General features: G+C 44.6%; 1 protein-coding gene across 2 annotated transcripts in view; it reads left to right on the top strand.

Annotated features, from left to right (window-relative positions):
• Positions 1-26,918, top strand: part of LOC137373082 (solute carrier family 53 member 1-like) — a 454,369-nt gene that overhangs the window by 252,869 nt on the left and 174,582 nt on the right. For both annotated transcript variants that reach the window (XR_010975579.1, XM_068037939.1), the window contains exon 4: positions 17,080-17,300. Coding sequence is in view for 1 of the 2 variants with exons in the window: in XM_068037939.1 (XP_067894040.1) it covers positions 17,080-17,300 (221 nt within the window). In the remaining variant the exon portion in view is untranslated. The remainder of the gene's footprint in view (positions 1-17,079; positions 17,301-26,918) is intronic.

The following is a 26,918-nucleotide window of genomic DNA, read 5'->3' on the forward strand; positions in this document are numbered from 1 at the left end:
TGTCTTCCCCCCCCTCCTCTGTCTTCCCCCCCCCTCCTCTGTCTTCCCCCCCCTCCTCTGTCTTCCCCCCCTCCTCTGTCTTCCCCCCCCTCCTCTGTCTTCCCCCCCCTCCTCTGTCTTCCCCCCCCTCCTCTGTCTTCCCCCCCCCTCTGTCTTCCCCCCCCTCCTCTGTCTTCCCCCCCCTCCTCTGTCTTCCCCCCCCTCCTCTGTCTTCCCCCCCTCCTCTGTCTTCCCCCCCTCCTCTGTCTTCCCCCCCCTCCTCTGTCTTCCCCCCCCTCCTCTGTCTTCCCCCCCTCCTCTGTCTTCCCCCCCTCCTCTGTCTTCCCCCCCCTCCTCTGTCTTCCCCCCCCTCCTCTGTCTTCCCCCCCCTCTCTGTCTTCCCCCCCCCTCTCTGTCTCCCCCCCCTCTCTGTCTCCCCCCCCTCTCTGTCTCCCCCCCCTCTCTGTCTCCCCCCCCTCTGTCTCCCCCCCCCCTCTGTCTCCCCCCCCCTCTGTCTCCCCCCCCCTCTGTCTCCCCCCCCTCTGTCTCCCCCCCCCTCTGTCTCCCCCCCCCCTCTGTCTCCCCCCCCCTCTGTCTCCCCCCCCCCTCTGTCTCCCCCCCCCTCTCTGTCTCCCCCCCCTCTCTGTCTCCCCCCCCCCCCTGTCTCCCCCCCCCCTGTCTCCCCCCCCCTCTCTGTCTCCCCCCCCCCTCTCTGTCTCTCCCCACCCCTCTCTGTCTCTCCCACCCCTCTCTGTCTCTCCCCCCCCTCTCTGTCTCTCCCCCCCCCTCTGTCTCTCCCCCCCCCCCTCTGTCTCTCCCCCCCCCCCTCTGTCTCTCCCCCCCCCCTCTGTCTCTCCCCCCCCCCTCTGTCTCTCCCCCCCCCCCTCTGTCTCTCCCCCCCCCTCTGTCTCTCCCCCCCCCTCTGTCTCTCCCCCCCCCTCTGTCTCTCCCCCCCCCTCTGTCTCTCCCCCCCCCTCTGTCTCTCCCCCCCCCCTCTGTCTCTCCCCCCCCCTCTGTCTCTCCCCCTCCCCTCTGTCTCTCCCCCCCCCCCTCTGTCTCTCCCCCCCCCCTCTGTCTCTCCCCCCCCTCTGTCTCTCCCCCCTCTCTGTCTCTCCCCCTCCTCTGTCTTCCCCCCCCTCCTCTGTCTTCCCCCCCCCTCCTCTGTCTTCCCCCCCACTCTCTGTCTCTCCCCCCCCCTCTCTGTCTCTCCCCCCCCCCTCTGTCTCTCCCCCCCCCCTCTGTCTCTCCCCCCCCCTCTCTGTCTCTCCCCACCCTCTGTCTCTCCCCCCCCCTCTGTCTCTCCCCCCCCCCCCCTCTGTCTCTCCCCCCCCCCCCTCTGTCTCTCCCCCCCCCCCTCTGTCTCTCCACCCCCCCTCTGTCTCTCCACCCCCTCTCTGTCTCTCCACCCCCTCTCTGTCTCTCTCCCCCCCCCTCTGTCTCTCTCCCCCCCCCCTCTGTCTCTCCCCCCCCCCCTCTGTCTCTCCCCCTCCCTCTGTCTCTCCCCCTTCCCTCTGTCTCTCCCCCTTCCCTCTGTCTCCCCCCCTCTCTGTCTCCCCCCCCCTCTCTGTCTCCCCCCCTCTCTGTCTCCTCCCCCCTCTCTGTCTCCTCCCCCCTCTCTGTCTCCTCCCCCCTCTCTGTCTCCTCCCCCCTCTCTGTCTCCTCCCCCCTCTCTGTCTCCTCCCCCCTCTCTGTCTCCTCCCCCCTCTCTGTCTCCTCCCCCCTCTCTGTCTCCTCCCCCCTCTCTGTCTCCTCCCCCCTCTCTGTCTCCTCCCCCCTCTCTGTCTCCTCCCCCCTCTCTGTCTCTCTCCTCCCCCCTCGCTTTCTCTCTCCTCCCCCCTCGCTTTCTCTCTCTGTCCCCCCTCGCTTTCTCTCTCTGTCCCCCCCTCGCTTTCTCTCTCTGTCCCCCCCTCGCTTTCTCTCTCTGTCCCCCCCCTCGCTTTCTCTCTCTGTCCCCCCCCTCGCTTTCTCTCTCTGTCCCCCCCTCGCTTTCTCTCTCTGTCCCCCCCCCTCGCTTTCTCTCTCTGTCCCCCCCCCTCGCTTTCTCTCTCCGTCCCCCCCCCTCGCTTTCTCTCTCCGTCCCCCCCCCTCGCTTTCTCTCTCCGTCCCCCCCCCTCGCTTTCTCTCTCCGTCCCCCCCCTCGCTTTCTCTCTCCGTCCCCCCCCTCGCTTTCTCTCTCCGTCCCCCCCCTCGCTTTCTCTCTCCGTCCCCCCCCTCGCTTTCTCTCTCCGTCCCCCCCTCGCTTTCTCTCTCCGTCCCCCCCCTCGCTTTCTCTCTCCGTCCCCCCCCTCGCTTTCTCTCTCCGTCCCCCCCTCGCTTTCTCTCTCCGTCCCCCCCCTCGCTTTCTCTCTCCGTCCCCCCCCTCGCTTTCTCTCTCCGTCCCCCCCCTCGCTTTCTCTGTGTCGCCCCCCTCTCTCTCTCTCTGTGTCGCCCCCCTCTCTCTCTCTCTGTTGCCCCCCTCTCTCTGTCTGTTCCTGGACCGAGTAGTCTAGTGTGAAGTCTAAGTACAAATTTTTTTTTTCGCTTTTTGGGGCATTCGGATAGAAGGGTCTATTCCCCAGTACTGTTATGTGTCCTTGATGAATGCACATATTTTATGCCCGTTTGCTTTTGAAATAAAACTACAAACTTGACGTTATTTTGGTATTTGGGATGAAGTAATATTCTAACTGTTGTACATCACATATTTAGTAGCTTCAGGTCAGAAATTCACTTCTGCACATGTTATTATAATAGTGGTAATGAGATGACTCTCAAAATCAAAAGTAAAGGTGAGGTGGAGGAATGTTTCAAATTAACCTTGTCAAGTAGCAAAGACCTGTTCAGGATGGACTGGCATAAGCTTGGTGTATTTGTGGAGAGGCTCAGCAGAACATGAGGATGGTGAATGGTGCATGCACCCAGTGTTGCCCAGCCTTCTAAATATTACCTTATGTATCTGCGTAATTTGTATTAGCTGCATCAGTCATTTGTTCTATTTCTGGAGATATTAAATTCTCAGCAATTAGATCTGCAATCCATACACTGCCATAAAGATTCAACTTTACCTAATTTGATGTCCTCACTCCTTGAACACCTGGCTGCCTTTCCTGGAAAGGTAAACAGCAAGATGTAGAGTGTGCCAAGGCTGTTCATGAATGTTCACATTTCACTCGAGTTGTGTGCCTCTGAAGTGATTCGATAAGGGACGTCTGCCCTGCAGATGGGCGATTGACTTTAATGTTAGATCTGAGCAAAGGTTTTGGATTGGCGTGATACTTTCAAGGAGTAATTATTACAACTTAGTGAAAATATAATTGTATTGGGAAAGATGGGCAATGATACTCATCTTACACATTCTAACCATTTGAAGAATTATAGTGCTATTTTGGCACTAATTTAAAGAGGAAATAAACACCATTATCTTCAGCGTGCATTCTTGTACAACCATTTTATCTTTGCCTATTATTTAATTTAAGATTTTAGAAAACAGACTCATTGAAATTTTGCTGCTGATGTGTGCTCCCTCAAAGTAGTGAGTGTGAATGTCCTATCACACTGGGTGTCACTTGAAAGTACAGTATGTGTTTTTGTATTTGTTCATATAGTGTTCTTTAACACGCTTTCAGACTTGAGACTGATCCAATAAATAGATCAAAACAATCAATTCATTGTGTTTATGCTGTAATCCTGTTGGTTGCGTTGTATTTAAAAATTGTGGACACACCTTTCTCCCCAGTGGTTTGATGGGCAAGGATGGTAACGGTGAACCATACAGACCACAGAGGTCCTAGGTCTACATCCTAGACTGGGCTGATATAGCTAACCCTGATTTGAATGGTAGTAATGATACTGCAATTGGCGTCAGAACCCTGGGCTAGATATAGGGCAGAAATCAGCCAGGGTTCCCACTGCTGATCACTATCTAGTGACTTCCGTTGAAGAGCACGCATTTGTGGATGTTGGGTTTGATGACACTTACAGTCAAGAAACTTGCCAACAATCATTGTTTAATGAATAATTCTTTGATGTGAACGTTGACCATTTCAGTGAAGTACCAGATACTTTGGATGTCTGTTTTAATCATAACAAAGTGCTTTCAGGGGAGGGCACAACTGGAATGCGTGATGCACATTTCTTTTCCAAACAACATAATCTGGAATTGGCCCTGGTAGTTTAGCAATTCAAGTTCTGGGGTTATGGCCAGATGATGTCTGCAGGCAGGAAACAGAATATCTGCCCAGCTGTGGCAACTTATTGATTGAGGATTAGTGAGAGGCATGTTGCATTACAAACGAATGCAACTGTCTGGGCTGCAATTAGAAGCATTCTGACTGGTGTGCAGTAGAGAATTCCAACAGCTCATTTAAAATAATCTTTCAGTAACATAACTATGTAGCTTAATTGAGCATGCAAAAATTATGGCCATCAGCTTTTCCATTGGGTGTATCAAACCCATTGATACCATGGTTTGGTTATTTGTGTTCTTTGAGGTATTGGTTGAAGCTGGCTAACACGGAGAGTCAGTGGCTAAGATTTTACAATCCTGTGGGTTTCGATAGCTTAAGTGATGAGAAGAACTTGCATTTATATAATACCTTTTATAGCCTTCACAGCCAATAAAGTACTTTTAAAATGCAATCATTGTCATAAGGAGATGCAGCAGCCAATTTGTGTGTAATAAGGTTCTGCAAACAGTAAAGAGAGAGCTGACCAATTAAACTGTTCTTTTGGTGTTGATTGAGGGATAAGCTTCAGAACATAATGTAAGAAATAGGAGCAAGAGTAGACCATTCGGCCCCTCGAGCCTGCTCTGCCATTTAATACAACCACTGCTGGTCTACCTCAATACCATTTTCCTGCCCGCTTCCCATATCCCTTGATTCTTTGAGAGATCAAAAATCTATCGATCTCAGTCTTGAATATACTCAATGATGGAGCATCCACAACCTTCTGGGGTAGAGAATTCCAAAGATTCACAATTCTGTGAGTGAAGAAATTTCTTCTCATCTCAGTCCTTAAGATTGACCCCTTATTTTGAGGCTGTGCCCCCCACCCCGTGTTCTAGAATCCCCAGCCAGGGGAAACGACCCTGTCAAGCACCTTTAGAATCTTCTATGTTTCAATGAGATCACCTCTCATTCTTCTAAACTCCAGATAATATAGACCCAATTTACTCAGCCTACTCCTCCTAATTTGTATGTCCGTATGTAACCTTTAATCATTGGATAACTCTGTCATCCTAAGAACCAATCTAGTGAACCTTTGCTGCACCTCCTCCAAGGCATGTTTATCCTTTCTTAGATATGGAGACGAAAACTGCACACAGTACTCCGGATGTGGTCTCACTAAAGTCCTATACAATTGTAGCAAGACTTCCTTATTCTTGTATTCCAATCCCCTTTGCTTTCCTAATTGCTTGCTGTAGCGCATGTTAGCCTTCTGTGTTTCATGTACATGTACACCCAAGTTTCTTTGAACGTCAACATTTAAAAGTTTCAGGCCTTTAAAAAAAATTCTGCTTTTCTATTCTTACTACCAAAGTGAATAACCTCACCCTTCCCCACATTATACTCCATCTGCCATCTTGTTGCCCACTTATTTAACCTGTCTATATCTAAATAGTTGTTTGGTAGTACAGAACTTGAGTATTGCTGAAAATAGAGAAATTTTGTCGAAGCTTTTCATCTTGCATTCATCAGGACAATTCACAAGAATACCAATGTAAGGGAAACAACAAATTTATACTGTATGAGAAAAGAGAGTGCTGGTTGGTTGGCAATTGGACTCTGATTGGTAGAGGTGTTGCCATATCTCTTTGCAGCCTCTTTGTGTCCTCCTCACAGCTTACATTCCCACCAACTTTGTATCGTCAGCAAACTTAGATACATTTCTTTCGGTCTCTTTGTCTAAATCATGAATAAAAATTGTAAATAGCTGCGGCCCCAACACTAATCCTTGTGGCAGGCACTCCACTAGTTACAGTCTGCCAACTTGACAATGCTCCCGTTTATCCCTAGTCTCTACTTCCCATCCGTTAACCAATCCTCCATCCTTGCTTAATATATTGGCCCAACTCCATGAGCCCTTATCTTGCCTTTTGTATAGCACCTTATCAAAAGCCTTTTGAAAATCCAAGTATACTGCATCTACTGGTTCCCCTTTATCTGCCCTAGAAAAAAGCCTCTTAATTTCTCAAACACAACTTGGCCAGGGCACTGAGAACTCCCCTACTTCTCTTTGCATGGTATCTATTCCGTTCTCCTGAGGGCAGATGAGACCTTGGTTTGCCATCTTATCTGAAAGCTGTCACCCCTAACTGTGCAGCACGCCCTCAGGGTGGTGAAATTTGGGACTAGAATGCATAGCCCTAGCTTTGACTCACTCTCCCTGCTTTCCATTGGCATCACAGGATTGTGAAATCAATCTGTGTATCAAATGTACAGCAGCAAATGTCAGAGGAAATATCTTGGCTTATCAGAAACCTCTGCTCAGGGAACCTGTAGTGAAGCAATGCATACTGTTGCACCGATAGGATCTTTCATAAATGTCAGTATCCGCTTGTTCAGTTATCAATTTCCGTTGCAGCATTAAACTGTTTGTGGCTGGGTGTGATAAGTTTAAATCTATTCTAATTGAAGATGCTAATCCAAATTTTCAAAGATTGAAATCCTTCAAAATTTGTTGCCTGGTTTACCAGTCTACTGTGCTAAATTGAGCATTTTGTACTCTCAACGCAATTTTTCAGGCAAGACTATATTGTTTGTTCCGTTCTCAGGAAAGTACTGGAAAGCTGCTTTAAAAGAAAATGATGCTACTGTGCCTCAGACCCAATCTCCTTCAAAATCAGTTGAAGTGAGAGACATAATAGTGAGCCTACTGCACCACATCACACTGCTCATAACCTACAGGATGGGTTCAGTCTGTAACTGGATGGCACATCCTATGACTTTCTGCTAAGCCCATGCAGAATAACAGGATTGTCCCTTGCTTGAACCTAAACTTTCAAGCCACTGTCAACACACCTGCTCAAAAAAATTCCCTCTTGACTTCACTGTCCTTGTAAACTACCACTCCATCTCTAACCTCCCACCCCCCCCAAAAAAAAAATCCTTAACTATGTTATCACCTACCAAATCTGTGCCCATTTTTCCCACAACTCCTTATTTGAATCTCCTTGGTTTCCACTCTTAGTGCAGCGCTGAAAAAGTCCTAATGTTGCTGTGGTGCATTATCTCTCACTGCCTTCTTCGCAGGTCCTTGAAAGTTTAAGTTGAAGCAAGGAGCTGCTACTTTGCATGGGCCAACACAGTTGACTACACCAGTCCTGCTCTGTTGTTCAGCTCAGTGGGACAACCTTTGTTTGGTTCTACTCTTACCTATCCAACCACAGCCATAGCATCTTCAGAAATAACTGCTCTTCCTAACTCCATACCATAATTTCTGGAGTCCCTAAGGATTTATCCTTGGCTCCCTCCTCTTCCCTAATTTATATGCTGCCTCTTTGTGACATTATCAGAAGATATGGGATCGACTCCCACGTGTACATTAATGACACCCAGCTCTTCACACCTCTCTGGACCCCTCTACTGCCTCTCTGTTCGCAGACTGATCAGCCAACATCCGGTCTTGGATGAACTAAAATATCCTTTAGCTAAACATTGATAAGGCTGAAGACACGGTCTTGCCACAAACTCCATAGCCGTGACACTAATCCCATTGCTCTTCCTAGCCTGAACCAAACTGTTCGCAACCTCAAAACACTGAGTTAGATTGTAGGCAGGTGAAATTTGAACAAAAATGTTAAGAACTAAGCATGCAATGTATTATTTTCCTTTAAAAATTATTATGGAATGTCTTTGTTTAGGTGGCATCATAAATCATGGGAACAAAGCCATTGTGATTTATAGACCTTGTCTCAAGCCAGACAATAAATTTCAACCTCATTATTCCCAACCGTTCACCATCTTTTTTCCCAATGCAGATTGCGATGTCAAACTCTATATCTTTATGGCTCGCCTCACTGATTTCTCTTCATTCCCTCCCTTGCACCAGAAATCAGGAAACTTCAGTTCTGAAGCCAGGAGAGGCAGAGGAAGTGGAGCTGGCCATACAACTGTTAATCCACCTTTGCCATACTCTAACTATGACAGCTCTCTTTTTTCATATCAGTTCTCTGCTTTTTCTCTATGTCCCTTCTTATCCTTATTTTCTAGGTATCTGTCTGCCTTTTAAGTGCCTTAAATTGATTTTGCATCTATGATGTCCTGAGGGCATTCTTAGCAAAGAGATAACTCATAAAGTTATAATTGATGCTATATATCTAAAAACATAATAGATGGGTGGGAGTGAGTAATAAGACTGCAGTTTTAGCCTATGGTTTCAAATGATGCCTATAAGTCATTAAGGCTTTCCTCTTGTGACATAATTGAATCCCTCATCACACCAGCTTTATTACTCACACCTAACCATGTATATTTCTGTACATAACTGGTGTCATTCTGCTCATTTAACTTGTAGATTGAATTTTGAGATTAGATCACAAGTTAGATATAGATGAGGAAACCTATTCTGTCTTCCTTACTCATCTACCCTCTGTCATCTAATGGCTTCTTGGATGAGTCTAAGGTTTTCAGTAGCACTACCCTACACAGAAGGCCATTTCAAGTGTTGATCACTCTTTGCATTGTTATGGCCAGGTGGGTGATGGCGTGGCTTGTTCTCACTGTTCACCTCCCAACTGACCACAGCAAGTGTTTTTGTTACTAGTATTTTAACCCCTTGTGTTTTATTTGCTGAATAAACAGACGGACAGGTTTTATAGAACATAGATAGAACATAGAACAATACAGCACAGTACAGGCCCTTCGGCCCACGATGTTGTGCCGACCCTTTAACCTACTCTAAGATCAAACTACCTACATACCCTTCATTCTACTATCATCCATGTACCTATCCAAGAGTCGCTTAAATGTCCCTAATGTATCTGCTTCTACTAGCACTGCTGGCAGTGCATTCCACGCATCCACCACTCTCTGTGTAAGGAACCTACCTCTGACATCTCCCCTAAACCTTCCTCCAATCACCTTAAAATTATGTCCCCTGGTGATAGCCCTTTCCGCCCTGGGAAAAAGTCTCTGGCTATCCACTCTTTCTCTGCCACTCATCATCTTGTACACCTCTATCAAGTCACCTCTCATCCTTCTTCGCTCCAATGAGAAAAGTCCTAGCACCCTCAACCTTTCTTCATAAGACATGCCCTCCAGTCCAGGCAGCATCCTGGTAAATCTCCTCTGCACCCTCTGTAAAGCTTCCACATCCTTCGTATAATGAGGCGACCAGAACTGAACACAATATTCCAAGTGTGGTCGAACCAGGGCTTTATAGAGCTGCAGCATAACCTCGCGGCTCTTAAACTCAATCCCCCTGTTAATGAAAGCCAACACCCCATACGCCTTCTTAACAACCCTATCAACTTGGGTGGCAACTTTGAGGGATCTATGGACGTGGACCCCAAGATCCCTCTGTTCCTCCACACTGCCAAGAATCCTGTCTTTAAGCCTGTATTCTGTATTCAAATTCGACCTTCCAAAATGAATCACTTCACACTTTTCCAGGTTGAACTCCATCTGCCATTTCTCAGCCCAGCTCTGCATCCTGTCAATGTCCCGTTGCAACCTACAACAGCCCTCCACACTATCCACAACTCCAGCAACCTTCGTGTCATCGGCAAACTTACTAACCCAGCCTTTCACTTCCTCATCCAAGTCATTTATAAAAATCACAAAGAGCAGAGGTCCCAGAACAGATCCCTGCGGAACACCACTGGTCACCGAGCTCCAGGCTGAATACTTTCCATCTACTACCACCCTCTGTCTTCTATGGGGCAGCCAATTCTGTATCCAGACAGCCAAATTTCCCTGTATCCCATGCCTCCTTACTTTCTGAATGAGCCTACCATGGGGAACCTTATCAAACGCCTTGCTAAAATCCATAAAAACCACATCCACTGCTCTTCCTTCATCAATGTGTTTTGTCACATCCTCAAAGAATTCAATAAGGCTTGTGAGGCATGACCTGCCCCTCACAAAGCCATGCTGACTATCTCTAATCAAACTATGCTTTTCCAAATAATCATAAATCCTGTCTCTCAGAATCCTCTCCAATAATTTGCCCACCACTGACGTAAGACTGACTGGTCTGTAATTCCCAGGGTTATCCCTATTCCCTTTGTTGAACAACGGAATAACATTTGCCACCCTCCAATCATCTGGTACTACTCCAGTGGACAGTGAGGACGCAAAGATCATTGCCAAAGGCGCGGCAATCTCTTCCCTTGCTTCCCGTAAAACCTTGGGTATATCCTGTCTGGCCCCGGGGACTTATCTATCCTCATGTCTTTCAAAATTTCCAGCACATCCTCCTTCTTAACATCAACCTGTTCGATCATATCAGCCTGTTTCACGCTGTCCTCACAAACGACAAGGTCTCTCTCACTAGTGAATACTACCTCTACCTCCCCTACCTCCTCCGACTCCAGGCACAAGTTCCCTCCACTATCCCTGATCGGCCCTACCCTCACTCTGGCCATCCTCTTGTTCCTCACATAAGTGTAGAACGCCTTGGGATTTTCCTTAATCCTTCCCGCCAAGACTTTTTCATGTCCCCTTCTTGCTCTCCTAAGTCCATTCTTCAGTTCCTTCCTGGCTACCTTGTAACCCTCTAGAGCCCTGTCTGATCCTTGCTTCCTCAACCTTAAGTAAGCTTCCTCCTTCCTCTTGACTAGCTGTCCTGTCCTGTCCTGAAACAACCCTTTGTTCCTCAAAATGATTGCCTTTTAAGGTGAATTTTATAAGGTTTGACTTTGCCCATGTGACTTCAGGTTTCAGTCCTAACTGGGCTGTATAACGGTCTTGATGCTGGCCCCATTCCGAGGAGATGATGGTGGTTCATACTCCATTGTAATGGAGGTTATTTGGAGACGAAAAGTCTGAGAAAGATCTTGTCTCATTGTGTTTGAGTAGAGCTCACATCCAGGTGTGATTATGTGTTGCATTTCCATGCAGTTGAAGCTTAATTGGTTTTCAGTCTTAGACGTGGATGTGGATTTGAGTGCAAGAGATGCTAAGGAGCATGTGCGTTGTCCTCCATTTTGTTGACACCACATGTGCCAGCCTCTTTCAAATTGTTCCAATTTTTAATAGCTCTTCAGTTTAGTTCTGTATTTTCATCGCTGCACTTCTCGTGAGCATGACGGCATAAAGAGGTTCTTCCTGACATCTCTCCTAAATTTTCCTTTTACCCGTGCATCTTGCTTTAGTATTGTAGCATAGCATGACATAGTGCTCTTTTTAATCGTATCTGTATCATTAATATCTTGTGTACTTACATAAGATCCCTTTCAAGCCATTAAAACCCTTTTTCTTCAGTGTTTTGTCATAGATCAATCCTTTGACGCTAATGATCATCCTTGTTGCTCTTCCTTATGACTTGAATGTCTTTCTTTGTCTTGTTTTTTGTTATTCATTTGTGGGATGTGGGCATCTCTGGCTAGGTCAGCACTTATTGTCCATCCCTAATTGCCCTTGAACTGAGTGGCTTGCTAGGCCATTTCAGAGGGCATTTTTTTTAAAGAGTCAATCACATTGCTGTGGGTCTGGAGTCACATGTAGGCCAGACCAGGTAAGGACAGCAGATTTCCTTCCTTAAAGGACATTAGTGAACCAGATGCGTTTTTACATCAATCGACAATAGTTTCATGGTCACCATTAGACTAGCTTTTTAATTCCCAGATTAATTGAATTCAAATTTTGCCATCTGCCATGGTGGCATTCGAACCCATGATCCCAGAGCAGTAACCTGGGTCTTTGAGTTACTAGTCCAGTGACATTGCCACTATGCCACCATCTCCCCAAAACTGAATACAGTCCTCAAAGCGCAGTTTGGCCAGGGCACTGTACAATTTTAGCAGGTCATCTCCTGATTTGTACTCAGCTGACGTAACACAATAATTAAACATTCTGTTTGCTTTCTTTATTACTGCCCCACACTGAATTGGCCTGTTAAGTACCATTTCTACTATGGCACTAGAACTCTTTCTGCTCTACCATCAGCTGCTTCAGTGCTGTATTGAGGGAGTGTCGCACTGTCAGAGGTTGCTGCCTTTTGGGTGAGACATTAAACCAATGCCAGGTCTACCTTCAGATGGGCGAAAAAGTTGCATTGTACTATAAGGAGGATCAGGGGAATTCTCATGGTGTTTTGGTCAAAATTGCAAGTGGCACCATTAAAATAGATTATCTCGTCATTTATTTCATTGTTGTTTGTAGGAACATGCTGTGCACAAATTGGTTGCCATGTTTTCCTACATACCTTACTACTCTGCAGAGGTACCACATTGGCTGTGAAGTGCTCTGGCTGTCTGAAATTGTGAAAAGTGCTATATAAATGCACTTTTTTTTGTCAACCAGTGTGCCTTTAAGACTGTTTAAAAACAGTGTGCCTTTAAAAACTAGGACACATTGTGCTAGCAACTATACCCGTTTCCTAGGCAACAGCAGGAGAGATAGGAGGTCACATGGTGTATTGTAACTTTTGACTGTGTAACAAGACTGGCTATAACTGATTTGTACTGGAGACCAGCAAAGCATATTCTACACTGAAGGAGGGATCTCTCTCTTAGCAGAGAAGTCTAGATTTATCTTCAGGCTCTGTATTGCCTAAGGAGAGAAAAATCTTGGAAAAGTACATTTGTATTGTTGGAGACTTGTTGCTATACTCGTCGTTGAAAGAACTGTGTGATGCCTGCTGCAACCGAAGTGCTTTGAACACCTATCCCTTAAAGACTGTTCCTCGAAATCGCCTAGGGACTTTGAGTGGCATCTGAATATTCTACTCTGGGACACCTCACTGAGCAGGAATGTAAATCACCAAGACTTACAACCCAGCTACTTATTTATTCCTAAGAAATATCATTTTTAAACCGGTTAGCCGTTAGTTTTTGAATGTATGTGAGTGTGCATTAGGGTTAAGAGAAATAAGAAGTTATAAAGCCTTTTAGACATAGATTTATCTTAATATTGTTTAAGATTTAGTTTATTAATAAATAGTTAATTTCTTATTGTTTAAAGCTACCTGGTTTGGTCTGTTTTATTCTGGGGATTAATAAAGTTTTTTTGACTAATTTCCAGTAGGTGGGAAAACTTTAATAATATGCTGTGACCTGTGGAGTGTTGGGACTGAATTGGCAGTGCATTGCACCCGCCTCGGTCATAACAACTACCATTCTGTTCTCATATTCTCTCTTTGCCAGTCTTATTTTCCTGTTCACCTACCCTCTCAACTTACTGTATCCAGCCTGATTCTCACTTGAAGAATTCACCAGACGTGCATCATACACCCTCTCTTTTTTTTCATCATAAGCTCTATCTCCCTCGTTATCCAAGGATCCCTGCTTATGGTGCCCCTACCGTTAGCCCTTGTTGCAATATTCCTAGCCTGTACCTGAAGCATCATTTCCTTAAAGATAACCCATTGTTCCATCACAGTTTGTCCTGTTTGTCTTTGGTTTAATTTTCTCCTGGCTAGATCCTTTCTCATTGCATTGAAATTAGCCCTCTTCCAATCTAGCTGTTCTATTTTATATCGTCCTTTTCTGCATTACAAGTCTAAACCTTATGATACGATGATCACTCTTACCCAAGTGTTCCCCCACAGACGCTTGGTGCATTTGGCCCACCTCATTTCCCAGCACCAGATCCAGCAATGCTTCCTTTCTAGTTGGGCCGAGAACATACTCATCAGGGAGGTTCTCCTGAAAACAATCCAAAAATTCCTCCCCGTCCTTTCTCTTGGCTCTAATATTATCCCAATCAGTATTTGGTAATTAAAGTCCCCCAATATCACCATTCTGTAGTTCTTGCACATTTCTGTGATTTCCCTGTCGATTTGCTCCTCTAGCTTTCTCTCTCACTCTTTGGACCCCGAGTAGCGTGGTTGTACTCTTTTTGCTTCTCAACATTAACCAAATAGGTTCTGCCTTTGCTACCTCAAGAACATCCTCTCTTTCCAACACTACAATGTCATCCCTAATCAGAACTGCCACCCCACCTTCCTTTTTTCCTTCCTCTATCTTTTCTGAACACTTTATATCCTTGTACATTAAGCGCCCAGTTTTCACCATTTCTGTTATTGCCACTATATCATATTCACATACTGCTATTTGTGCTTGTAACTCACTAACCTTGTTCACCACACTAAGTGTTTACATACAGGCAGTGTAATGCTGTCTTTGCATTCCTCATAGCCCTTCTCAGTCTGCTCCTATCTAAAATGGAACTACTCTCTTCTCTTGTACTGTCCAACACTCTCACATTATTCCTCTTTTCTACTTTATACAGGTACCCACCCCCCTGCCAGTTTAGTTTAAACCCTCCCCAACACACTAGTGAATCTCCCCATGTGGACATTGGTCCCATTGAGGTGCACATCGTCCCTTTTGAATAGGTGTCTTCTTCCCAATGCCCCAAGAATCTGAAGCCCTCCCTCCTGTACCATGCTCCAAGTCGTGGACTGATCCTCCCTATCTTTCTATTTCTACTCTCGCTAGCACGTGGTACTGGGAGTAATCCAAAGATTACCACCTTTGAGATCCTACTTTTTAACTTCCTCCCTAGCTCCTGAAAATCTGACCATAGGACCTCAATACCTGCCCTTGCTATGTTGTTGGTACCAGGTTGGTGCCACAACTTCTGGTTCACTCCCTTCCCCCTTGTCCAGGGAGGCAACATACCATGCATGACTCACGATGATGGTTACAGAAATACCTGTCTGTCCTCCTGCCTCCTCCTATAACAACTGCATTTCTGCTCTTTGCTGCTCCCTCCTGAACGATCCCATGCCCATTGATACCATGGTCTGGACTGCACTCCTTCAGGCTTCTGTCACTCCCAGCAGTATCCAATGCTGAGTACCTGTTTGAGAGTGGCACACACCCTGAAGACTGCTGCACTTCCTGCCTCTTCCTAATCTTCTGAATAGCCACCCACCTAGTATCCTGAACTCTTGCTGCCTGTGGGGTGACCACCTCCTGGAAAGTACAATCCAGGAAACTCTCCTGCTCCATGATGTTCTGCCATGTCTCCAGCTGCCCCTCAAGCCCTGAAATCCTGAGCTTATGCTGAAGCAGCTGGAGACACTTGCTACATGAGTGACCGCCCAAGACACATGAGGTGTCCTGGAGTTCCCACTTCAACAGGTCGCAGTTGCCCGTCCATGGTCACATTATCCCTGATCTTAGGTGGTAAGGGGTTTGAGGTCACATGTGACCCACAAACTGTAGTTTGTCCTCTATTCCAGTGTAAAACATATTGACAGATTCACTGTCATTATCAGAGGTGAGGCATTTTAGGAATGCAGATTTTTAAATATACATTAACAGCAAAAAAAAAGGAGTTTGAGCCTGTTTCCAAAAACCACATGTGCACATTTTGCAGCATGGTAACTGCAATTCAATTGGTTTCCTGGCTTTCCAAAAGAGATGTCACCTTTGTCCTGTTACTAGGCTTTTCTTCTTATTCCTTCAGATGTTTCTTTGTCTAATAATTTCTCTTTTAAAAGCTATTATAGATTCTGCTCCCACCACTGTTACAGGTAGATTAGTCAAACCCTCTGCATTAAAAAATCTTCTAGCTTCTATCTTTTTGTTCTTTTGGTAATGGTCTTAAATTTATTCCATCTCATCTAACAATGGAAATAGTTTTTGCCAATTCGCCTTACCCAAAACCCCTCATAATTTTAAACACTTCAATCAGATCACCCCTTCAATTTCTTTCTCCTAAAGAAAAGAGCCCTAGTCTCTGTTCATAACAAAAGTCTCTTTCACCTCATATCATTCTTAGTGAATCTAATTGTACCCTCTCCGTGTCCTTGATATCTTAAAGCAGAGTGCCCAAAACTGCAGTATTTTAACTGCAGCCTAACCAGTGATCTGCTTAGATTTAGCATTGCCTTTGTGTTTTTGCTGAGTAAGTCACATCCCATCTGGAGTACTGTGTGTCAATCTGTTTAGCAAATAATAGGAAAGTATCTACTGCTCTCAAGAGTACAGAATGAAGCAGCAAGGTATGAAGGAGTGTTTCAGAAGATAGGCTTGGCATTTCAAAAAATAAATTTTTGAGGAAAATGTTTAGATCTCAGGTTAGAAAGGAATTGGCAGTCTGTCACAGGCAAATTGGTGAAAATACCTAATGTTGGGGATATAAGATTTAAAAAAAAGAATAGCAAGCTAGGAGAGAAGTGGGCAGCACAAGGTTCATAAAGTTGTAGAACTAGTTACCTGGGAAGGCAGTTCAAACTGACAGATGTATTTCTGAAGCGTAGCAGTTGAGGGTTATGGGGGACACTGCTATGAAACAGTCAGGCTTCTTGGACATAAGGGGCTTCACCTATTCCGAAATCATTCTCTCCCAGCTTGTACAGGAAGAGAGAATGCATATGCACTTGAGATGTGAAAGAACTGGAGATGTCTACTATAAGTTCTTGTAACTTTTTTTTCCTTCTCTCTCATTTGAAGATGGCGACTTTAGCAGAGTCTCAGTGGCTCTCTGTTGCCTCATTGTTGCTTGACCATTACATTACAGTCAAACCATTTTGCTATATGTCTTCCCGTCTCATTTTCTCCCTTTTCCCCTTGATTCCATAGGTGATAGTTAAGTTCATCTTACCCAAGTCACAATTACTCAAATGCAAGCTCGATGATGAGTATTGGCAGAATGCCCCAGCTGCAGAGAATGTCAGATCCTGTTCTGAGCCAGCCGTCTGTGCACGAGCATTTTTTGCTAGGACCGTTGGATATTATTAGGGCACGAACCCTGACAAGTTTTTCCTTTGCTTAATCCAAAGCCGTGCTGGTTCCTGCCCTTGTCCATGCATAAATAATGGCCTCTGAAGCAAGAGTAGCTGATGTGTGGCTGAGTAAAGACTTACTGTTCACGCATAACAATCGTGGTTACGGAGAGCATCTGAAAGGAGAATCTCATGAACTGAAGTAGGGACAGTTCTTGGGAAGAAAATACAAGTTTTAGAAAGGATTTGTGCTTATATGATTGTTTGTTTGCCTTATAGAAAAGCTTGCTGAGGCTCAGCGCAGGTTTGCTACACTTCAGAATGAGCTGCAGTCAACTCTTGAAGTGCAGATGGACCGCAACACAGTTTCCAACTTGCGCCAGCGAAGGACCGTGTTCCCCCTCTCTCATAAGGAACGTGTACACCACAGGAACATTCGTGACCTGAAGTTGGCCTTCAGCGAGTTCTACCTCAGCCTGATCCTACTCCAGAACTACCAGGTAGGAAAGACCTAGCAATCCTGCAGGCAATAAAATATCCCCAGGCTGTAAAAGAACCTGCTATCTGCGAATCAGCTGTGATTTTAAAACTGCAACTTGGCTGTGTAATTTTCCTGTTAGCAAGCAAACGGGAATGTATCATGATACATTTTTGTAGGCATGAGGTCAGTTTCATCTGTATGTTGACAACACCCAGACTGTAAAAACATTCGCCTCTCTGGAGCATGGTCTTTTACAATATCAGTGTCACCAGCATACTGATGGAAGATGCCCTTAAGGCTACGACAATGTAGCATCTTAGCTGTGAGTTTAAAATTGCCTGAGTGATGAATTTTTTTCTCTTGTTTCCTCAAGGACAGAATGTAGTAATAAGAGTAAGACATTCAGACCTGCAAGCCTGTTCTGCCATCAGTTAGATCATGACTAATCTGTAATCTGTATCTTAACTCCATCTACTTGCTTTAGTTCCATAACCTTTAATACCCAACTCAGCAAACTCTATCAATCTCAGTTTTGAAAATTTAAATTGACCCCCATCCTCAACAGCTTTTTTGAGGGCGCGAATTCCAGATTTTCACTGCCTATTGTGTGAAGAAATGCTTTGTGATATCACCCCTGAATAGCCTAGCTCTAATTTTAATGTTATGCCCCTTGTTCTGGATTCCTTCCACCAGAGGAAATACTTTTTACCCTATCAAATTCTTTCATCATCTCAAACACTTCAATTAGATCACCCCTTAATCTCTATCCAAGGGAATACAAGCCTAGAATCATAGAATAGAATAGCACAGAACAAGGCGATTCAGCCCATTGAGTCTGTGCCAGCTGTTTTGAACAGCAATCCAGTTCGTCCAACTTGCCTGTTTTTTCCCCATATCCCTGCAATTTGTTCTCCTTGAAGTATTTCTCCAGTACACTTTGGAAGGCTACTGTTGAATCTGTATCCAGCATTCCAAATTCTAATCACTGGCGTTGTTACGACCAAGGGTTGAGGAGTGCACTGTCTTTCTCTAGTTCCACTTCTCCACAGGTTACAACATATATTTAAATGTCTACCCAGTTACCGATGCGGCCAATTATATACTCTATTTTAGTTTCAGAATAAAATCCACCAACCAGGTTTCTTTGATAAACAACAAAGGTATTAATTTATTGCAAAACAAGACTTAGTCAATAAAGATGCAAAGCTTTAACATATAGTTTGAAATATGACGATAAATATATACATTCCCTTCTAAATACCCATGTGCGCGCGCACACCATTAAAGAAAAAATAAAGATACTTTGGCCAAAGCACTTGTTAATTCATGAAGAAAAAGGGCAAGATATGTTATGTTCCAGATGGCATACAGTCTGGCGTCTGAGTGCACGTTCATTCAGGAGAAATGCGGCATCAGGCATTACAGCTATCACACACTGGATTTTCTGCAGGGTTTCTCAAAGAGGTGGAGAAAAGATGAGCTGTGTGTTTCTTTCAGCAGGCTACAAGCTCAACTGACTCTAGGGTTGTAATCTCTGGATTACTCCCTGTGCCACGTGCCAGTGAGGCTAGAAATAGGAAGATAGTGCAGCTAAATACGTGGCTGAGCAGCTGGTGTAGAAGGGAGGGTTTCAGATATCTGGACCATTGGGCTCTGTTCAGGGACAGATGGGACCTGTACAAGAAGGACGGGTTGCATCTAAACTGGAAGGGCACTAATATCCTGGCTGCAAGGTTTGCTAGCGTCACTCGGGAGGGTTTAAACTAGTGTGGCAGGGGGGTGGGAACCACAGCAGTAGGACAGCTAGTGAAGTAAATGAGGAGGACATAGTAAATAAGGCCAGTAGGACTAAGAGGAAGAGCAGGCAGGGAGATGTTGCTGAACACAGCGGGACTGGTGGGCTGAAGTGCATTTGTTTCAATGCGAGAAGTATAACAGGTAAGGCAGATGAACTTAGAGCTTGGATTAGTACTTGGAAATATGATGTTATTGCTATTACAGAGACTTGGTTGAGGGAAGGGCAGGATTGGCAGCTAAATGTTCCAGGCTTTAGAAGCTTCAGGCGGGATAGAGGGGGATGTAAAAGGGGTGGGGGAGTTGCCTTACTGGTTAAGGAGAATATCACAGCTGTACTGCGGGAGGACATCTCAGAGAGGTCATGCAGCGAGGCAATATGGGTGGAGCTCAGGAATAGGAAGGGTGCAGTCACGATGTTGGGGGTTTACTACAGGCCTCCCAACAGCCAGCAGGAGGTAGAGGAGCAGATATGTAGACAGATTTTGGAAAGATGTAAAGGTAACAGGGTTGTAGTGGTGGGTGATTTTAACTGTCCCAATATTGACTGGGACTCACTTAGTGCTAGGGGCTTGGATGGGGCAGAATTTGTGAGGAGCATCCAGGAGGGCTTCTTGAAACAGTATGTAGATAGTCCAACAAGGGATGGGGCCATTCTGGACCTGGTATTGGGGAATGAGCCCGGCCAGGTGGTCGAAGTTTCAGTGGGGGAGCATTTCGGGAGCAGTGACCATAATTCCATAAGTTTTAAGGTACTTGTGGATAAGGATAAGAGTAGTCCTCGGGTGAAGGTGCTAAATTGGGGAAAGGCTAATTATAACAATATTAGGCAGGAACTGAAGAATTTAGATTGGGGGCGGCTGTTTGAGGGTAAATCAACATCTGACATGTGGGAGTCTTTCAAACGTCAGCTGATTAGAATCCAGGACCAGCATGTTCCTGTGAGGAAGAAAGACAAGTTTGGCAAGTTTCGGGAAGCGTGGATAACACGGGATATTGTGAGCCTAGTCAAAAATAAAAAGGAAGCATTTGTAAGGGCTGGAAGGCTAGGAACAGATGAAGCACTTGAGGAATATAAAGACAGTAGGAAGGAAAATAAGCAAGGAGTTAGGAGGACTAAAAGGAGTCATGAAAAGTCATTGGCAAACAGGATTAAGGAAAATCCCAAGGCTTTTTATACATATATAAAGAGCAAGAGGGTAACCAGGAAAAGGGTTGACCCACTCAAAGACAGAGATGGGAATCTATGCGTGGCGCCAGAGGAAATGGGTGAGGTGCTAAATGAGTACTTTGCATCAGTATTCACCAAGGAGAAGGACTTGGTGGATGATGAGCCTAGGGAAGGGAGTGCAGATAGTCTCAGTCATCTCATTATCAAAAAGGAGGAGGTGTTGGGTGTCTTGCAAAGCATTAAGGTAGATAAGTCCCCAGGCCCTGATGGGAGCTACCCTAGAATACTGAGGGAGGCAAGGGAAGAAATTGCTGGGGTCTTGACAGAAATCTTTGCATCCTCATTGGCTACAGGGGAGGTCCCAGAGGACTGGAGAATAGCCAATGTTGTTCCTTTGTTTAAGAAGGGTGGTAAGGATAATCTAGGAAATTATAGGCCGATGAGCCTTATGTCAGTGGTAGGGAAGCTATTAGAGAGGATTCTTCGGGACAGGATTTACTCCCATTTGGAAACAAACAAACTTATTAGCGAGAGACAGCATGGTTTTGTGAAGGGGAGGTCGTGTCTTACTAATTTGATTGAGTTTTTTGAGGAAGTGACGAAGATGATTGATGAGGGAAGGGCGGTGGATGTTGTCTATATGGACTTTAGTAAAGCCTTTGACAAGGTCCCGCATGGCAGACTGGTGCAAAAGGTGAAGTCACACGGGGTCAGAGGTGAGCTGGCAAGATGGATACAGAACTGGCTCAGTCACAGAAGACAGAGGGTAACAGTGGATGGGTGTTTTTCTGAATGGAGTGGTGTTCTGCAGGGATCAGTGCTGGGACCTTTGCTCTTTGTAGTATATATAAATGATTTGGAGGAAAATGTAGCTGGTCTGATTAGTAAGTTTGCGGATGACACAAAGGTTGGTGGAGTTGCGGATAATGATGAGGATTGTCAGAGGATACAGCAGGATATAGATCGGTTGGAGACTTGGACGGAGAAATGGCAGATGGAGTTTAATCCGGACAAATGTGAGGTAATGCATTTTGGAAGGTCTAATGCAGGTGGGAGGTATACAGTAAATGGCAGAACCCTTAGGAGTATTGACAGGCAGAGAGATCTGGGCGTACAGGTCCACAGGTCACTGAAAGTGGCAACGCAGGTGGATAAGGTAGTCAAGAAGGCATATGGCATGCTTGCCTTCATCAGTCGGGGCATAGAGTATAAAAATTGGCAAGTCATGTTGCAGCTGTACAGAACCTTAGTTAGGCCACACTTAGAATATTGCTTGCAATTCTGGTCGCCACACTACCAGAAGGACGTGGAGGCTTTGGAGAGGGTACAGAGGAGTTTTACCAGGATGTTGCCTGGTCTGGAGGGCATTAGCTATGAGGAGAGGTTTGAAAAACTCGGATTGTTTTCACTGGAACGACGGAGGTGGAGGGGCGACATGATAGCGGTTTACAAAGTTATGAGCGGCATGGACAGAGTGGATAGTCAGAAGCTTTTTCCCAGGGTGGAAGAGTCAGTTACTAGGGGACATAGGTTTAAGGTGCGAGGGGCAAAGTTAAGAGGGGATGTGCGAGGCAAGTTTTTTACACAGAGGGCGGTGAGTGCCTGGAACTTTCTGCCAGGGGAGGTGGTGGAAGCAGATGCGATAGCGACGTTTAAGAGACATCTTGACAAATATATGAATGGGAAGGGATATGGGCCCCGGAAGTGCAGAAGGTGTTAGTTTAGGCAGGCATCAAGATCGGCGCAGGCCTGCAGGGCCGAATGGCCTGTTCCTGTGTTGTACTGTTCTTTGACTCAAAACAGTATTCAAAAATGAAACCCACTCTAAAGCACCATAAATCTTGACATATCACTTCTCTTGTAAACAACTCCCATAGTCAGAAGGCACCTGTTGTTTACTTAGCTGAAGACATGTGACATCCAGTAAATGTTGTTTTTAAAGGGTCCTTCCAGTGACTCTTTTTAAAAAAAAAACTCCAGCATCTGTGCTCCAATGAATCCATCTCCACAATTCTAAAACACGAGTCCTCAAAAAATATTTTAAAAATGGAAACACTTTCATAACAGCGTAAAAATGTTTTTCTTCATGTGGTCTTTGGTTCTTTTGCCAGTTACCTTAAATCTGTGCTCTCCGGTTATTGGCCTTTCAGCCATTGGAAGCAGCTTCTTTTTATTTACTCTAGCTAAACTGTTCATGATTTTAAGCATCTCTATCAAATCTCTGCATAGCCTTCACTCCTCTAAGAAGAACAACCCCAGCTTCTCCAGTTTGTCCTCTAATTGTAATTCCTCATCTCTGGAATCATTGTAGTAAATCTCTTCTACACCCTGTCCAAAGCCTTCAAGTCTTTCCTAAAGTGTAGTGCTCTGAATTGGACACGATATACTCCAGCTGGAGTCAAACTAATGTTTTATATAGTCAGGTAATGGGGTCTGTCAGGGACTTACGAGTAATTGAAGTACAGAGACCAGCAGTCAGATTTCTCATGGCTTTTGTGTATGTCTAAAATTAAGAACATCGGAACAGGAGTAGACTGCTTAGCCCCTCAAGTCTGTTCTGCCATTCAGTGAGATTGTGGCTGATCTGAGACTTGTCGTTTCACCATATCCTTTAATATCTTTGGTTAATAAAAAATTTTTCAATCTCATTTAAAATTATTATTAGCCTAACATCAGTTGCCTTTTGCAGAAGAGAGTACAAAACTTCTCCCACCCTTTGCGTATACAGTATTTCCTTACTTCACTCCTGAAAGTTCTGGCTCTAATATTTAGACTATGCTCCCTAGTTCTAGACTCAACAGCCTGCGGAAGTAAGTTTCTCTCTTTCTGCTTTATCTGTTCCCCTTAACATCTTGAAAACTTTGATCAAGTCACCCCTTAACCTTCTAAATTCCAGGGAATACAACCCTAGTTTGTGTAATCTCCCCATATAATTTAATTCTTGGAGTCCAGGTATGTTCTCCCTCCAAGGTAATATATCCTTCCTGAGTTGTGCCCAGAACTGCCCACAGTACTGCAAGTGTGATATAACTAGAGCTTTGTATAGCTGGAGCATAACTTCTACCCTGTTGTATTCTAGTCCTTTTGATATGAAAACCAGCATTCTATTAGCCCTTTTGATTATTTTCTGTACCTGTTCCTGACATTTTAATCATCAGTGTACCTGGACCCCCTACTCTCTTTGGACCTGCATCTTTCCTAGCTTTTCATATTTAGAAAGTATTTTGTTCTATCCTTTTTAGGTCCAAGATAGATGACCTCACATTTGCTTACATTAAAATCCACTTGCCACAGTTTTGCCCATTCACTTAATTTGTCAATATCTCTTTGTAATTTTATGTCTCCATCTGCACTGTTTACAATGCCGCCTATCTTTCTGTCATCGTCAAATTTGGATTTGTGACTTTCTATCCCACCATCTTAAGTAGCTAATAAATAACGGTGAATAGTTGACGCCTCAGCACAGATCCTTGCTGCACACCAAGAGTCACCAATGGCCTATCTAAATTTTCTTTTGTTGTGCGTGGCCTATTCATTTCAATGCGCAGTGGCTTAAAATTTTATACATGGTCGTGCATGTGTGGAATGTTAAAGGAGGCAACTTGTGAGTGGCCTGCATGTTATCTTCTGTGATACTTCGCAGCCACGTATGCCCGCGGCTTACAGGAAACATTGCTAGTCACATCCTGCCAATTAGAATACCTGCCCATTATCCCTACGCTCAGCCAATTTTCCTACCCAGGTCAGTAATTTGCCTTAATTTCCATTAACTTCATCTTTAGTTAACAGTCTGTTATGAGGGACTTTATCAAATGCTTTCTGAAATTCCATATAAATAACATCCATACGCATTTCTCCGGGTTTCCTCCCACGTGCCAAAGACTTGCGGGTTGATAGGTAAATTGGCCATTGCAAAAATTGCCCCTAGTGTAGGTAGGTGATAGGAGAATTGAGGGAAGGTGGGGATATGTTTAGTTTAGTTTAGAGATACAGCACTGAAACAGGCCCTTCGGCCCACCGAGTCTGTGCCGACCATCAACCACCCATTTATACTAATCCTACACGAATCCCATATTCCAATAACATCCCCACCGGTCCCTATATATTTCCCTACCACCTACCTATACTAGGGGCAATTTATAATGGCCAATTAACCTATCAACCTGCAAGTCTTTGGCATGTGGGAGGAAACCGGAGCACCCGGAGGAAACCCACGCAGACACAGGGAGAACTTGCAAACTCCGCACAGGCAGTACCCAGAATCGAACCCGGGTCCCTGGAGCTGTGAGGCTGCAGTGCTAACCACTGCGCCACTGTGCCGCCCACAGTGAGGGGAAAAATGGTATTAATGTAGGATTAATATAAATGGGTGGTTGATGGTCGGCATGGACTCGGTGGGCCAAAGGGCCTGTTTTGGTGCTGTATCACTCTATGACTCTATTTCTCTGTCCACTACATCAGTTACCGCTTCAAAAATTCAATCACGTTCATCAGGCATGACCAGCCCTTTACAAATCCTGAAAATTTTCAAGATGTTCAGTCACTCTATCCGTAATCATAGATTCTAGTAATTTTCCAACAATAGATGTTAGGCTAACTGGTCTGTAATTCCCTATAGATGTCTTTAAAATTGCGGAGGGTTTTGATAGAGTGGACACAGAGCGAATATTTCCACTTCCACACACGTGCACACAGAACATAACTAGAGGCCGTCAATATAAGAGATCCAAGAAATCCAATAAGGAATTCAGAAGAAACTTCTTTACCCAGAGAGTGGTGAAAATGTAGAACTCGCTACCACGGGAGTGGTTGAAGTGAATGGTATAGATACATTTAAGGGGAAGCTAGACAAGCATATGATGGAGATGGGACTAGAGGGTTACGATGACAGATTTAGATGAGGGAAGATGGGAGGAAGCTCAAGTGAAGCATGATTGCCAGCATGGACTGGTTGGGCCGAATGGCCTGTTTGCTAAATATCCTATGTAATTCCTGGTTTTCCTCTTTCACCTTTCTTAAATAGTGGAATGACGTGTACAATTTTCCAATCTAAAGAAACATTTCCCGAATCGAGAGAACTTTGGAAGATTATAGTCAGAGCAACTGCCATGTTGTTCACCTCCTTCATTTAAAACACTGGGATTGAAACCATCTGATTCTGGGGATTTATCATTCTTTGCTGCCGTTATTTTCTTCATTATTCTTATTTTGCTTACCTTAATTTTTGCCCCGATTCAATATTAGTTCCTCAGGATTTCCACTATGCTATCCTCTACTTTAAATACAGATGCAAAGTAATTATTCAACATGTCTGCCATTTCCTTATTTTCATTGACAACGTCACTGCTTTCTGTTTTTAAGGTATCTACACTGCTCCTGACCATCCTCTGTTTTCCTAATATAATTATAAACAATTTTGTGTTGATTTTGGTATCCCTTGCCTCTTTAGATCTGCATAACACTTTTTATTGGAATTAGAACTCTTGCCCCTTGGGGATATAAACTGGTCCTGTATCACATTAAATCCTTTTTTTGAACACTTCCCATTGATCATCTATCATTTTACCCATTAACAGATTTGCCCAGTTTACTGTGGACTGTCTCTGTCTCATCCCATTGAAATCAGCCTTACCTATACCTAGAACTTTAAGGAGATCCCTAGCTACTTCAATCAGAATTTTCTTCCACCTTTTGAACCAGCTTGGTCATTGCACCAAACACAAAAGTCAAAAGTATATTCATTTCATAAGTAATAACCTAGAGGATCAGTTAATTACTGGCCTGAAGTAGTTAAAGTTGACTTTTGGTATCAAACTAAGTTTCAGATTTTTGCAACCTTAAGGAAAAATGAGGTAGGGCATGAGGAAGTGGTGGAATAAGTTTTTTGAGGGTTCAGTAAGGCAGTATGTTTTTGGTTCAGGAGGACTGAGGGGGAAAATTCAGAGGACCAATGAATGCAGTTGGCTTGACGAAATCAAATAGTAAAGACTGATGGGCAGAGGAAGCTGGAGGAGAGAGAAGGATCACATATCAGATGGCTTGCTGTTATATCCTGTCCAGGAGTAAGAGGCAGAAGTATTAGCGCTTTGGAGCAATATTTGAGCAGTGGATAGAACTGGATGTTATAGAGAGATGAACATTGTAGAGGGAATCAGAAATTCTTAGGGCTGTGACCCTTAGCTTGTGAAACTGTCATAATATTGACCAGTATGAGGTTTTATCATGCTCCATAGTTAAAAGCCATGTTGGTTGGACATTATACTTATTTGCATATACATCTTAAAAGCTAATTTTCCAAAATATATCCCTCCTTGCTTTAAATGTGGGTTTTACAATTTCAATAAGCGTTGACATCCTGTTGAGTGAGCCCCATCTCATTTAAATTGAAACTGCTTCAACAATGTGTCAGTTGTTCAAAGTCTATAGCTGCTTTTTTCTGCAGCAAGACTCTGCCCTAACAGATCACACATATGTCCAGAGACATTGGTATGGCTTGGCGATCAATCAGTTGTTCAATATTCTGTACTAATTTGACAACTGCACACTAGCACTGTAATCTTACTTTGTGCAACCTCACTCCACACAGATGCTCCAATGCCACCTGATATTTGCCCAGATTTCGAGACTGCAAAGCTGACAAATGATGGTTTTGTTGGTGAAAGAAAGTTTTTA

The sequence above is a fragment of the Heterodontus francisci genome, chromosome 8 (assembly GCF_036365525.1).
Source record: "Heterodontus francisci isolate sHetFra1 chromosome 8, sHetFra1.hap1, whole genome shotgun sequence".
Taxonomy (NCBI): Eukaryota; Metazoa; Chordata; class Chondrichthyes; order Heterodontiformes; family Heterodontidae; genus Heterodontus; species Heterodontus francisci.